Source organism: Drosophila willistoni (genome assembly GCF_018902025.1).
Source record: "Drosophila willistoni isolate 14030-0811.24 chromosome 2L unlocalized genomic scaffold, UCI_dwil_1.1 Seg196, whole genome shotgun sequence".
NCBI classification, from domain to species: Eukaryota; Metazoa; Arthropoda; class Insecta; order Diptera; family Drosophilidae; genus Drosophila; species Drosophila willistoni.
The window spans coordinates 1534868-1548387 of record NW_025814048.1 but is presented as its reverse complement, the minus strand read 5'-3'; the positions used below and the strand labels follow the sequence as shown (position 1 = coordinate 1548387).

At 42.3% G+C, this 13520-nt stretch overlaps 3 protein-coding genes and 1 long non-coding RNA gene across 7 annotated transcripts; 2 read left to right on the top strand and 2 right to left on the bottom strand.

Annotated features, from left to right (window-relative positions):
* Window positions 1–1344: 1344 nt before the first annotated feature.
* LOC111519807 lies at window positions 1345–5368 on the bottom strand. 4 transcript variants are annotated; one of them, XR_006953961.1, is made up of 4 exons: window positions 5154–5213; window positions 4867–5091; window positions 2319–2572; window positions 1345–2255 (listed from the first exon to the last, which is right to left on the bottom strand). It is a non-coding gene; the product is annotated as an uncharacterized LOC111519807 (long non-coding RNA). The 4 variants fall into 4 exon arrangements; XR_006953962.1 differs by lacking the exons at window positions 4867–5091; window positions 5154–5213 and adding an exon at window positions 5342–5368; XR_002724484.2 differs by lacking the exon at window positions 4867–5091 and having other exon boundaries at window positions 5154–5335.
* Window positions 2551–5171, top strand: LOC6639822 (senecionine N-oxygenase). Its single transcript, XM_002062711.4, has 6 exons — window positions 2551–2658; window positions 2729–2891; window positions 2958–3147; window positions 3309–3480; window positions 4289–4827; window positions 4885–5171. The coding sequence occupies exons 1-6, from the start codon at window positions 2610–2612 to the stop codon at window positions 5053–5055; spliced, it is 1284 nt and encodes a 427-aa protein (XP_002062747.1). The 5' UTR covers window positions 2551–2609; the 3' UTR covers window positions 5056–5171.
* Window positions 5369–5711: 343 nt separating the features above from the next.
* LOC6639828 (AT-rich interactive domain-containing protein 2) lies at window positions 5712–11253 on the top strand. The gene is made up of 4 exons (XM_002062712.4): window positions 5712–6071; window positions 6138–7168; window positions 7230–10048; window positions 10105–11253. The coding sequence occupies exons 1-4, from the start codon at window positions 5815–5817 to the stop codon at window positions 11053–11055; spliced, it is 5058 nt and encodes a 1685-aa protein (XP_002062748.1). The 5' UTR covers window positions 5712–5814; the 3' UTR covers window positions 11056–11253.
* A 162-nt stretch (window positions 11254–11415) lies between these two features.
* LOC6639749 (sister chromatid cohesion protein DCC1) lies at window positions 11416–12964 on the bottom strand. The gene is made up of 3 exons (XM_002062713.4): window positions 12849–12964; window positions 11654–12793; window positions 11416–11593 (listed from the first exon to the last, which is right to left on the bottom strand). The coding sequence occupies exons 1-3, from the start codon at window positions 12884–12886 to the stop codon at window positions 11494–11496; spliced, it is 1278 nt and encodes a 425-aa protein (XP_002062749.1). The 5' UTR covers window positions 12887–12964; the 3' UTR covers window positions 11416–11493.
* Window positions 12965–13520: the final 556 nt, after the last annotated feature.

Genomic DNA, 13520 nt, shown 5'->3' with positions numbered 1-13520 from the left:
TTAACCTACGAATCTCGATGCAAAACACAAAATCGAGATCGGTACGCGTATTCAAAAACAATAACAAAAAAACAGCAACAACCATCGCCGCAATTTCTTGGCATCTCGCCGTAAATTCTTGCCTTTCTCGCCGCAATTTCTTGCCTTCTCGCCGTAAATTCTTGCCTTTCTCGCCGTAGATTGTTGCCCTCTCGCCTTAAAAAAATATCGATTATTTTGCAGCACTAGATCAGACACTTGTTGCTGCCAGTGTTGGAAACACCTTCAGGGCTCCACGAAACGAAACGAGAAAATGGGGGGCCAGAATAGAGGGCGCCACTATGCAAAAGCTTCGGCATTTAAAAAAACAAAACGTAAACAGTTTTCTGACCTCAAGCAAATTAAATTAGAGCAAAATAAAATGACTATGAATATACTCCTTCTATTCACATTCATTGTAATGGAAGGTAATGGATGGTGTATTGTTGGTGAAGGATAAATCAATCTCTGGAACACTTAATCCTTGATTTCGACTGTTGTTGATCAGGATTCCTGAATAAAAGGCCAAACATGTTCTACATCTCGAAGTTCCCAACGTCCATACATTTTTGAGCCGATTTAAATATTTTAAGAAATATTATTTGTAAAATATTCTTTAAAAATATAATTAAAACATTTTATGCTCCCTTAGTCTAGTAATCTATTAAGATCTATGTCTAATGATTAATAAATCTTTTGCAAATAAACTTTTGTTTGTTTGTTTCAGTTATGATACCATAATTTAAGTAAGATTAGTATTCAGTGACTTAAATAAATTAAATTTTTACTGTCATAAAAATAAAATGATATATAACATGCATATCTATTTTAATTTAAAAAGTAGGTGTAAGAATTGTGTTTGTCTAAAATTTTTTAGATTCTAAATGACTCTTATCAAACTGGGGCCCACATAATTTCGGATAAATTATAGTTTCCGCGAACTGACTAGAAACTGAGGACGATAAACGGAAGTATGTCTCAGTAAAAGTTAGTTACTACATTTTTTAGTTCTATTATGTATATGTATCTTACATCATGACCTTATCATAGGTTAGAGAGTTCAGTTCCATAAGTATATTTATCTTGATAAGGATTGAAGATTCAAGCCAATTTCTGTAGTCAGAAGTGGGTCAACATCTGGTCAATCTTACGATAGAAATCTCAAAGTGAAACAAAAAATCATACGATATATTTTTTGTATTCATTTTTTTCAAAGAATTTTTGATCATAATCAATAACTAAAAAGTATTTACTATTATGAAAACTTATATTTCCCTAATAAAGTTTTTAGAATAATGAAAGAAAATGCCTATTGGGCGAATAAAGTAAATTTAAATTAAAAACTTATATTTTTTTATGAACGTTTTAGAGCAATGAAAGTAAGTTAATTGTGAGTACATATTTCTATTATTCCTAGATCATTTAGATCCCATCACGTGATAGAGAGTCGATTAACTAGAAACCTGCTACTCAGATTAAACTTTACTAATTAAAGTTTCAGGACAAACATTTAAGTATGTTTTCATTCTCAATTGGCAATATTGAGTGGGTTTTTAGTCACTGCTTGACAACATGTCCACGACAAATCATTTCCCCCTAATGGTTTATCTACAAAATTGGAAACGCACCACGAGTGTTTTCTATTTTTTTGTGTTTTGTTTTGTTTATAAACACTTCAACATATTCGGTAATAAATATTGAACTCGCCCCTGTAATCTGATGTTTCATTATCAGAGAAATTGATTGGCTTCCCCCGTCCGGCATAACTTCATATTTAGCATGGGCTTCGCATACATTGTAACGCTTAATTCTAGTTTAATTGAATATAATTAATTTTTTTCCCCCAGCTGCTGCTGCTGCTGCTGATTAGTAGAGCTGATGAAACAGGCAGAGTTATTTGCGAATGAGAATAGAAACTTTCTACTGATAATACAAAAAAATGGAATAATAAACTGAGATGACACAATGACACTCGCCTAAGACGTAAGGGACTTGTCTGTCTGTTGACCAAACTGGATGGGTTGCTGCCTGAATCTTTAGTTTCTTATCTTTCAAGCCCGGGTCAATGGGAAAGGCTATGGTTTGGATTCATACAGCTGTCCAGCAATATTCAACCAGATGTTCCCACTCACAAAGATGCCGATGACGACAAGTTAATAGTTATGTGACAACTAGTTTGAGGTGATAAGTAAATTTGTAGGTGTTTTGTGGTCAGTTAGGGCGACTCTAGCAATACCCTGCAATTGTAAAGGAAAGTTATTAAATATTTATCTCAAATATTAATGAATCAAGTGGCATACTTTGCTTTGGATTTATGAAAATACAACCAACATGATAAGGTCTTTACATTTACCCATTCACGTATGTATATCAGCCGCATCAGCTAAAATGTAGAGCACATACACACACGGCCTGGCTTCTCTCTTTCCCTCTCTCTCACTCTGCCTCTCCGGCTTGTTTGCTGATTGTGGAAAGGTCTATCTCTGTGAGGCGCCAGCCCCTCGTCCATTTAGTCAGTCGTAAGACGCGCAATCGAAGAGACGTCTTCTCTCTCCTTTAAACGAAAAGGAAAATAAAAATCATATACTAAAATGTTTAAGACTCCATTGCACGAAAAACGTCGTGTGTGCGTTATAGGAGGTGATATACAAATAGTTTCCTACTCAATACTATATAGATCAATTAGTTACAAATTAATGACAATTTCTAGCTGGCACTGCGGGTCTGTGTGCCTTGAAGAATTCTCTAGAAGCTGGTCTAGATGCAGTGGCCTATGAACGCGGCACAGAAATTGGAGGAACTTGGGTCTTCTCCGATAAAATGCCCAAAGATGAATACGAAGAGGTGCATAGCAGCATGTACGAGGGATTGCGGTAGGTTCAAGACAGTTAAAAGGGTATTTGTCATAGTTGCTACATGTCTTTTCTCCTGCCCTGTAGAACGAATCTGCCCAAGGAGGTAATGGGTTATCCAGATTTTCCCTATCCCAATGACATTGCGGAATCTTTTATCACTTCACATGAGGTATTGGAATTCCTGCAATCGTATGCTGATCATTTCAAGCTCAGGCCACATATTAAGCTTCAACACGAGGTCATTAGGGTGCGACCCCGTTTGGATGATTGGGAGGTGAGTGTTGACGTCAGGTTTGTCTTGATATGTCCTCCACCATGTTATTTTCCGCTGTTCCTCGTGCTGCTTTTTGCTGTAATCATTGAACAACTGTTTGTTTGCTCGAGATCTCTGTTTGATTAAACTCGTGACTTGAATTCGTTTCATTTGTTTTTTAGGTTTACGTTTGGGATCATGTAACAAATACCTGTGATCCTGTTTACTACGATTTTATCTATGTATGCAATGGTCATTATACAGAACCAGATCTACCAGAAATTGAGGGCATGGATCTATATGAGGGAGAACAGATTCACAGTCATCTATATCGTAAGGCAGATAAATATAAAGGTAAGCAAGTAGCTCTACTCAAGTTCAGGGCTGATAAACACATTTTTTTTTTATCTAAGGATGTGATATAATTCATAAATTATTCATAAAGTAATCTCCCTAACACCAGTAGATTTCCGGCTAGAAATGTGAAATAATAGTAGATTATACAAATTAACATGAATTAAGAAAGTCTACGCACTGACTTGGGTATCAAATTGGAGTTTTTGGTCCAAATGTTACCCCAATTAAGTTTAGAATATTTATGTTTTTGTTAAATGATGATCATGAAGTAACAATGATGCGCCTAAATACTTAATTGGTTTACACTACAAATGAAGTGGCGGATCCTCGGGACTGGAAATAAAAGTGTTTTTACTTTTTAACCTCCTTAAACTTCGATATATAAGAAGGACCCTTAGAAGGTCCAATTCCACACCCAAAATTTACCATTGAGTGAATATGCTCTCTTCTGCGTATTTTATAAATATAAAGATACTTTCTATCTATGAGTGCAGGGTATAAACAAAAAAGATCCGGATAGTGTTCTAAGAATAAATTTGTTTTAGTTAATTAAGATTATTCACATACAATTTAACAAATTTTCGCAGACCAGACCAGTCTAGTGGGCGATTGCAATTGTTATTCTTTCATAAATTACGCGCCGGACCTTATCTGTGTCTCCGGGCACTCCGCCGTATTTTGCTATCAAGTGTTGGTCGGCTTAGAGTGTTTTATTTTGCTGATATAATAGCAAGGCGGAAAGCTTTGCACGTTTTTTCTTTCCTAAAATGTTAGCAATCTAAATTTGTTGCATTTAATTTTTTAGGTGAAAATGTTTTGGTCATTGGAGCCGGTCCCAGTGGCATGGACATTGCCAATCATGTACGCAAAGCGGCGAAACATGTATATCTAAGCCATCATTTGGCTGCCACACCAAATACCGCCTTTATGGGCAATGTAACACAGAAGCCGGACGTGGAACGCTTCACCCGAAATGGAGCCGTCTTTAAGGATGGCTCCACTGAGACCTTCGATCATGTTATTTACTGCACTGGCTATCAGTATACTTTCCCCTGCCTCAGTACCGATGTGGGCATACAAGTGATTGATAATTTCGTACAGCCACTGTGGAAGCACTGCATCAACATCAATAATCCGACAATGGCATTCATTGGTTTGCCATTCAATGTTATTCCCGCCACTGTATTTGATATGCAAGTAAGATTCTCATTAAAATTCTATACGGGTAAGGTGGAATTCCCCTCAAAGGAGGAAATGTTGGCCAATCTAGAGAAGGAAACGGGTGAGCGTTGGGACTGCGGCTACTACAATCGCAAGAAGGCCCATCAAATGGGCGAAAGACAGGTGAGATAAAACTTTCTTAAAAAGATTCTTATAGCTAACCTTGCTTTATCCCTCCAGTTTGAATATTACAATGATCTGACCCGCATTGCTGGCATCGATAACGTACGCCCCGTGGTTCATAAGGTCATGAAGGATTGCGGTAAAAAGTATATATTCGAATTGGACACATATCGCAATCATAGATACACGATCTTAGACGATGAGACATTTGTGAAAACAGCCACATAACGGTGCAGACAAAACCTCCCAAACTCCTTCAACTCACTTAAAGAAAACTTAAAATTATTAGATATTAAGTTTGTTTACTTATATTCGCAAATAAATACCCATATTGTATCAGTAAATGTAAAGTGCTTCATTTGTGCCCCTTGATATGATCTTTGTCTGCTATTCATGGATTTTCCATTAAGATCAATCTAAAATCCAATCTAAGAATTTCATCATAATTTTGTACCTCCTCCATAATTCGTGTTCTTGGTTTTGTTAGTTTATTTATTAATTAATTAAACCTCACATGATTTTTACAAAAATTTGCCGCGGCTTTTAGATGGAAATAAGAAAAAATATCAAATATACCATGGTCACACTAAAGTCTATGAACCAGGGCTACGTTCTTACACAGAAGGACTTCGAAAGAAGCGAGAAAAACCTAACATAATTTAAAAAAAAATTTAATTTCATTAAGAACGAAATTAAAAACAAAAATAGAATAAAAAGTGAAATTAAAGTGTTTACATAAAAAAAAGGTATTAGTAAAAATAATGCAGCTAATTTTATGGGTAGTAGTTCCACTATGTGTGGGCAGTACTTTTCTATTGCTAGCAGCCCTGGTCGATAACACTGGTCGATATCGATTTCGATATTTTCACTATATTGCACATCTTTAAATGCTGGTGGCGTTGTTATAATTTTTTTTTCTTATTAATAACATTTGAAAAACAATGTTTTAAGTGTTTTTATTAGCGCCGACTTGTGGAAAATAACAATATGTCGTCCATAGATAGTGTGCGTGTGTTATTGCAATCTTTGCCGGCAGCCAGTCAAGAGCAACTGCAGCCGGCGTCCAAGGGACTGGGAATTCTAGGGGCAACAACAACAACACCATTGCGCGCCAGAAATCAACTGCTGCAGCAGCAACAACAACAACAACAGCAGCAACAAATTTCCCCTGAAAAAATAGAAGGAAAAGCATCCGGTCCAGATGAATTCTGGCGTGATCTTCATCAGTTTCACGAGAGACGCGGGTAAGTTGGTTCAAGTCGGTATCCAAATCCCTGGTAGTAATACTTCAATCTCTCTTCAATCGCTAGAACACCCATTACCCAGACAGCAAAGATCAGTGGCCAGCATGTGGATTTATATAAACTTTACCAAGAGGTCACCGAACGAGGTGGCTTCAGCAAAGTCAATATGCGGGATGAATGGGATGAAGTGTACACGGCCATGGAGACGCTCCGCGAACGCTGTGTTAATGGCACGGCCGGCATAAAGCACATCTATCGCCGTTACTTGGATAAATATGAGAAACTTAATTTCTTCGGCGAAGATCCAGACAAATTGGAAGCCTTGGAGGCGGCCATTGATAGAGATGTAGAGATGAGTGGCGGTGGTGGTGGAGGACGTGCCCGGTCTAGAGCCATGGCCGGTGGAGGAGGAGTCAGCAGTATTTTTGGCTCGTCCTATGGCTCCAGTTTACCCGCCGTGCCCATGTCTTATAATCAGCGGCAACATATTGTAAATGCGGACAGACGACGGCAATATAAATTGTCCACACAATTGCATCGACATAGCAACCATGAGAAGCTTTTACTCTCGTTGCTTTCGCCTTTGCCCAATGAACAGGATTTCGCCATCAATGTGTGCACCCTGATGGCCAATGAGAGTCGCTATCGACTGGATTTGGTTGAATGTCCGAAGCTGCTGGATGTTTTGCTAGCCCATTTGGGTGTCTATGCGGATTATACTATACGAAAATTGTTCCAGCACAGCTATGAGCAAGTTCGTCATCATTCGCAAAAGCAATTCTGGAGAGATTTGTTAAATGATAAGCCCCAAATCCTTGATCTCTATACGGATGAGCAGGCTTGGGTGAATAATGGTCTAATTGAGAAGGATGATGAAGAGGGAAAGACCCAAATGCCGGATTTCGATGACTACTTTGACAATTTGGACTTTTTAAACTTGCGTCGGAGTCATGGCACGGATGAGCGCATGGGTCAGAGAGTTTTACAGATTGTTCAATTGATGAGGAGTCTAAGTTTCCATCAAGAGAATCTGCCCCTAATGGCATCAAATCGTACACTTTGGCGGTATCTGGTGATGGGTTCCAATGTGCGATGGAGTAAGTTCTTTGAAATTCTTGTCCCTACACTATAATTCTAATTTTTGTTCTCCTTCTGCAGGCAATATTCATATCCAGGCTCTGGAGACGGCGGGTAATCTGGCCCACCTCTTTGAACTGCAAGATCCCAACACAGACGAATTGTCACGCAATCTATTGGCCACCCTCTGCGAGGGCATCGAGTCTAATGATAGAGCTGTGATCATCTGCTGTTTGGAAATTCTCTACAAGCTCTGCTCACGCGAGGGCAATAGTCGTCATATCACTAGTCGTCTGGGCTTGGAGTTCTACCAACGCGTCATGCTATTGCTATCCCTCACCGATGTGATGCTCCTCATCTTTACTTTGGAGGCCATCTATGCCCTCAGCTCTTTGGGAGCACGTCCCTGTTCTCTGTTGATGCAGGTGCGCGGATTGGTTGATCAACTGGTGGCCCTTGTTACTGTGGAAGCGGGCACTTATGGTGTGGCTGGATGCATATTGATGCGTGTTGTGGAGGTCGTGCCAGGCAATATGTTGCCATCGGTGGCCCAAAATATGGTCACATCTGCAGTGGCTAATCAGAATCCTGGAGCTGTAGTCAATTCTTTGAAGACTGCCACCGTGGCAGCTCTGCCGCCGCCTACTCCCGCCCAGACGCAAGTGCTGCATCCTCAGGGAGAACCTTTGCAGGCTCCACCCATGCCCAGCCTGCCGCAGGTTCAGTTGCCGGTGCCCAGTTTGCCCCAGGTCCAGTTACCACAGACAGTTCTGGCGGCGGCGGCAGTTGTACCTGCTCCGGCACCCACTATGCCAGCTCCTCCATCGGCTCCGCAGAGTTTCACCCATGACGATGAGCAATATGCTTTGGCTTGGCTGGGTGCCACTTACGAGAGAGCTGCCATGGGTCACGATTGTCGTGTAGATCAACAAGAACTCTATAGGATTTACCTCTCCCATTGCCAGAAGACGGGAAAACTCTCAGTGGTCAATCACGTGCAATTTCCCCGTTTGGTCAGATTAATATTCAATCATACTGTGGGTCCGGTTATAGTCCGTCAACTGGATGGCACAGAGTTGCCGGGAACACACTATGTGGGCATAAAAATGAGAGCTCAACCCTTGCTGTTACATCAGAAACAACAGCAGCAGCAACAGGGGACACCGACAATAGTGACGGTGGTGAAGAAAGACTTACCAGTGCCAGTGGTGGCCAAGCCGCCCGGACTGGAGGTGTCGCAGTCGGTTGAATCCTCACCAGCACCACAGCATGCTCCGCCGATGCCCCCCTTATCCCAGCAAAGCGATGAGTTGCCCACTCCAGCGCCGGCGCAGCAACCCACTTCATCTTTGATTAAGAGCCTCTTGGCCAACAAGGTCACAGAACGCCAACAAAAGCAAAAGAATCAAACTCAGCCGCCGGCTTTGGTGGCTACTACAACAACATCCTCGACGACACAACCCATTAAGGTCACATCGACGGCCATCAGTGCCTTTGTCAACAATCCTTTGATGCAGCATACCCCGGTCAAGGTGGGTCAGACCACCATTAAGCCACTCAATCCACAAATGGCTCTCGAAAAGAAAACCCACACGGATTCGGCTCCTCCGCCATTGGCGCCATTGAGTGGTGCCAATGTCCTAACCAAAGATCCCAACAAGAGGACGCTGATTATTGCCAAACGTAAAATGACCATGGATGAGGAGCATGGCAAGCGGTTGGCCTTGGATGCGGCTTCGGTTGCAAAGCAAGAGCCCGAACCCCAAGTGACACCCTCAAAGAATGCCGCCAATCTCTATGCGGACTTGGCTGCCTCCATACTGGAAGATGAGGAATTGGATGATGTTCCTCCCCTAGCTGCCGCCAGTCAGGATCAACAGCCGCAGCAACAACAACACCAGCAGCAGCAACAGATGCTCATACCAGCCAAGGTCCAGGCCACCTCTGGCGCTCCAAGGCAATTAGTTTTCCCCTCCAACCCAGGCGGAGGAGCAGCACCCCAGCTTAAGTTGGCCACCACGGCCACCATTAAAACAGATCAGGGTTTCCAAACGGTTCCAGTCATTCTACAATCGAAAACATTGGAAACCACTCCCGCTCCGCAGACGCAATACGTTCTGGCCACCAATCAACAGGGTCAAACCTATTTGGTAGCTCATCCGCAAGCACCGCAGCAGCAGACGAAAACCATAATCATTCTCCAGCAGCCGGGATCACCAGCCGTAGTGGCCAGTGCAGCGACTCCGAATGTGACGGGAACCCAAAAGATGATTATGACCACTGCACAGGGGCAACAGGTTTTGGTCACGACCACAGCACCAGCGCCAGGTGGTGGTGTTGGTCAGGCACGTCCATCGGGACCACAGCAACAGATCTTTGTCACACCCGCTCAGCGTCCGGTGACCTCTTTGGCGGGAGCTGGCCAAATATCACCTTCGTTGCTGTCTCAGCTGAATCAAATCCCGGCTACCATTAAATTGCACCAACCAGGCACTAATCCCAACCAGCAACAACAGCAGCAGCAACGTCTGATAGCGGCCAAGCCAACGACCGCTGCTCTGCCCATTCCCCAACTGCAGCAGCATCAATCGATTATACAACAACATATAATCTCGGGACCAGCTCAAACTGCCGGAGTGATGAATGCTCCCGGCGAGAAGAGGCAAATTATTTTGGGTGGTCTTAAGGAGACCACTTTGATTACTCAAACACCGGCACCGGCAGCTCCTCTCCAGCAGAGTCAGCTCAATTCTCAGACTATAATTACCACACAGCCGCCGCAGCAGCCGCCCACGACTGGTGCAGTCCTGCAGCAACAGCAACAACATATAAGGAGTGTCCTGGAGCAGCAGCAACAACATCATCCGTCGATTATCCAACAAAAGATTACCATGCCAACGGTGAGTAAATGGAAAACTCCATTCAAGCATGGCCTTAATTGTGTCTCTCTTTTTAGATGTCGGAAACTATGAAACCGAAGACTATTCTTCCACAAATCACACAGGTTAAGAAGCCGCCAATACAAACCACTGGGCCTGTGCTCAAACCCAGCCAAGAGACGGCTGCAACCGGCATAGAGCAACCTACATTGGTGCCCTCGCCACAGGCCACACCGGCGCCTACACCAACGGCCACTCCAATGCCCACACCGGCTTCCACGCCAACTCCTCCGCCATCTGGGGCACCTATTGTGGTGGCCATCTCTTCTCATCCTCCTGCACCGAATCCAGTTCCAACTGTTCCCGATGATGTCAATTGGCTGTTCATTTGCGATTGGCGCAATTGCCCGAGGCGCAAATTCAAGTCTCTCAATGATCTACAGCATCATGTGTGCAATGTCCATTGCCCGGATCACTTGGATGCCGGAGCCGAGATCTATTGCCAATGGGGTAGTGGTCCCGGTTTCTGCGACAATATTGCCAGGAAGCGATATTCCCTGATGACTCATCTGATTGATCGGCATTTGACTCAGGATGATTTGCGTATCAGCATGCAACGTCGATTGGCCACAGGCATTCATAATATATCCCCGTCCCAGCATCCCGTGACTATTGTACGGAATGTAAATGCTCCGGCAGCATCATCAACTGCTTCACCAGCAGCAGGAGGAGGAGCCACTGGCCCGGCCACAGGTCTGGGTACGACTGTGGGTACTTCTGCTTTGCAGGCCATTAAGCGTTACACTGCTGACTTTGCCAATTCCAAAGAGCTAATGGACGAGAATGAGGGACCTGTGACCAAGAGCATTCGCCTTACAGCCGCCCTCATCCTAAGGAATTTGGTTAACAATACTTCGACAGCCAAGAGAAGTTTGAAACGCTATGAACCGCATTTGGCCAATGTCGCCTTGAGCAATGTGGAAGCCAGTGGTGTTCTATCTCACATCTTGTACGAGCTTAGCCAGTAGCTGCTTCAGCTCCTTCTTCCCCCAAGTCTATGTGTCTTTTTACTCATTTTTCTCTTACTGTCTCTGACTGTCCACTTTATTTTTATATGCATACTTACCTTATATTACACATACATGTATTTTTATAGTCCCTAAATCTAATTGACTCTTGTAACTAACTAACGACACTATTAAAATGTGAAAAGGATAAAGCCACTAGCCACTGGAGGTCTTTAAAAGTTTATCTGAAGCAATTTTTGAAAAGTATCCCCAGGGCAATAGAGTTGCCGCCTGGGCGGAACAAATGAGGCAAAGGAGTTCTCGTTGAACTTGGTATCTGGCAACCCTTTTCAATCTTTCGCTAATCATTCAAATTCTATATTCATTTTGGCTATTAATTTTTAATTTGCTCGATAAACTAAGCTTAGATTCTAAACTGAAACTAATTTCCCTTATCTATCAATGCTTAGACACATAATAGCGAATGCCTCCTTCGGTCAGAGAGCGAGCATATTTGGCCAGTAACATGGACACCGACAAAGTAGGAGTGGTAAAGCAGCTAAAAGAAAGGAGAGAGAATTATTTGTAATGCAAAAAAGGAAATTATTTTGTTACGCACTCTATGTAGGGTTCCATCTCCTCCAAAGTCCATTTGCGTTTCGTTTTAAACAGAGTGCGCATCCGATCATTGATATTGGTGGGCAGTTGCTCCTCCGCCAGCGAACGTATACATGGTTGAGCTCCCTCTTTATCATAAATGCCAATGCCACTTAGATATTCCAATTGACAGGACATGCCCTCGGGTAGAGCCTCTTGCCATGTGCGCATGAATTCCTCATTACGAAAACGCAAACCGGGTTGTAGAATATTCTGAGCCACAATGCGAGCCACCAAAGATTCTTGATAGGAGTACTTGTCGGGGCAACGATCACTGGAGACAGTGTAGATATCAAAGAGGCCAGAGACAATTGACTCCGGAGCAATGCCATCTAGAGCCTGTATGGTCTCAGAACGATCTACTTCATCTAAAGCCCAGGAATTCTCGCTGATCAGTCCAAGCATAAGGTTAACTATCCGATATTCATACTCATACTCCAAGACTCTCAAGTGGCCATCGAATTCCAGAGCTCGATATTGACGCAGTCCATCCATAAATTGCAAGCGACTGCATTGAACCGTGTCCAGCAACTGCTGGAAATTGAAGAGCAACTTCTTCTCTATGCAATACTCATTCTCTGGCCCGGAATAGCGTGTCAACTGCAACAGCTCACCCAGCTTGCGATATCTTGGTCTAATCTCACGGCACTCGTAGTACTCGTGAAACACTGTCAGCACTTGGCGTTGCTCTAGTGTCCGGGGCACTTCGAGCTCATCTTCGGTGCTATCATTGAGACTCCTTTCCAGCGAAGCATTCGCATTACCCGAACGTGGACTCTTCAGAGGTGAGGTGCTAGTGGCGGCGGCAAACTTTAAATCCGGCACCAGCAATAAACTATTCGATATCTCAGCACCCTTCACATCATATGTCTTCTCATCCGTGCAGAGAACAACCTTCTCATGGAGTCCACCCTTAAAATGTAGCGTCTGACCCTCACGTATCTGTTCCAACATATGGGAATCTAACTCCAGAAGGCGTAGATTATCGGCAACGATATTAGCTGAAGGATAAACAAGCGCTTGAGTCACCTGGGTAAGCTGACGCTCATCCAATTTCGCATGTTTCACAATGATCCTCACATCCTCCGGCGTGCGTACGTATCTAAGGAAATGTGGTTTACTCAAAATGTTGAAATAGATTTAAAGGATTCACTTACAATTCTGGGGCATTATTTTCATCCACTTCCACCTCCATGGTAAACAAAAAATTAACAACAAATAATTATTAAAAATTGGCGGGAAGCTGAAGTGAACACTACAGAAGCCAAAATAAAGCTACAAAATTTTAATATGGAAACATCTCCTAACTACTAAATTTATTTTCTAATAATAATGAAAATATTAATTAGTTAACAATAATATACTTATTTCTTTTGTCTTTTTATTCAATTAACAAATATAAATATATAAAGTTTGAGACCAAGTAAATGAGCAAATCGTGGCTTAAAATTAATACACAATCGACGAGTCTTTAAGCGAAAGGTTAGAAATTTCACAACTACATAAGCTCATAGATATTTATTTATTTAATGCTTATTTTATTCTAAGTTTTTATGATTTTCATTACTTCATGAACTACATAATTTCTGATTTTCCTTAAGTAAAATAAAACCAGAAAAAATGTTAGAAATTAAAGAAAACCAGAAAAAATGTTAGAAATTGTTGCCGATTTGCTTTCATCTCAATTTTTAAAATTGTTCAAATACCACTTGTCGTTGCAATAGACTAATCAAGCAGATCATATCACATACAAATTGTTAAAAATTTCATTTTTTACCCACTGTGCATAGTTGAGTTCAACAGCACTAGCGAAATTCTAGAGCTGGCGA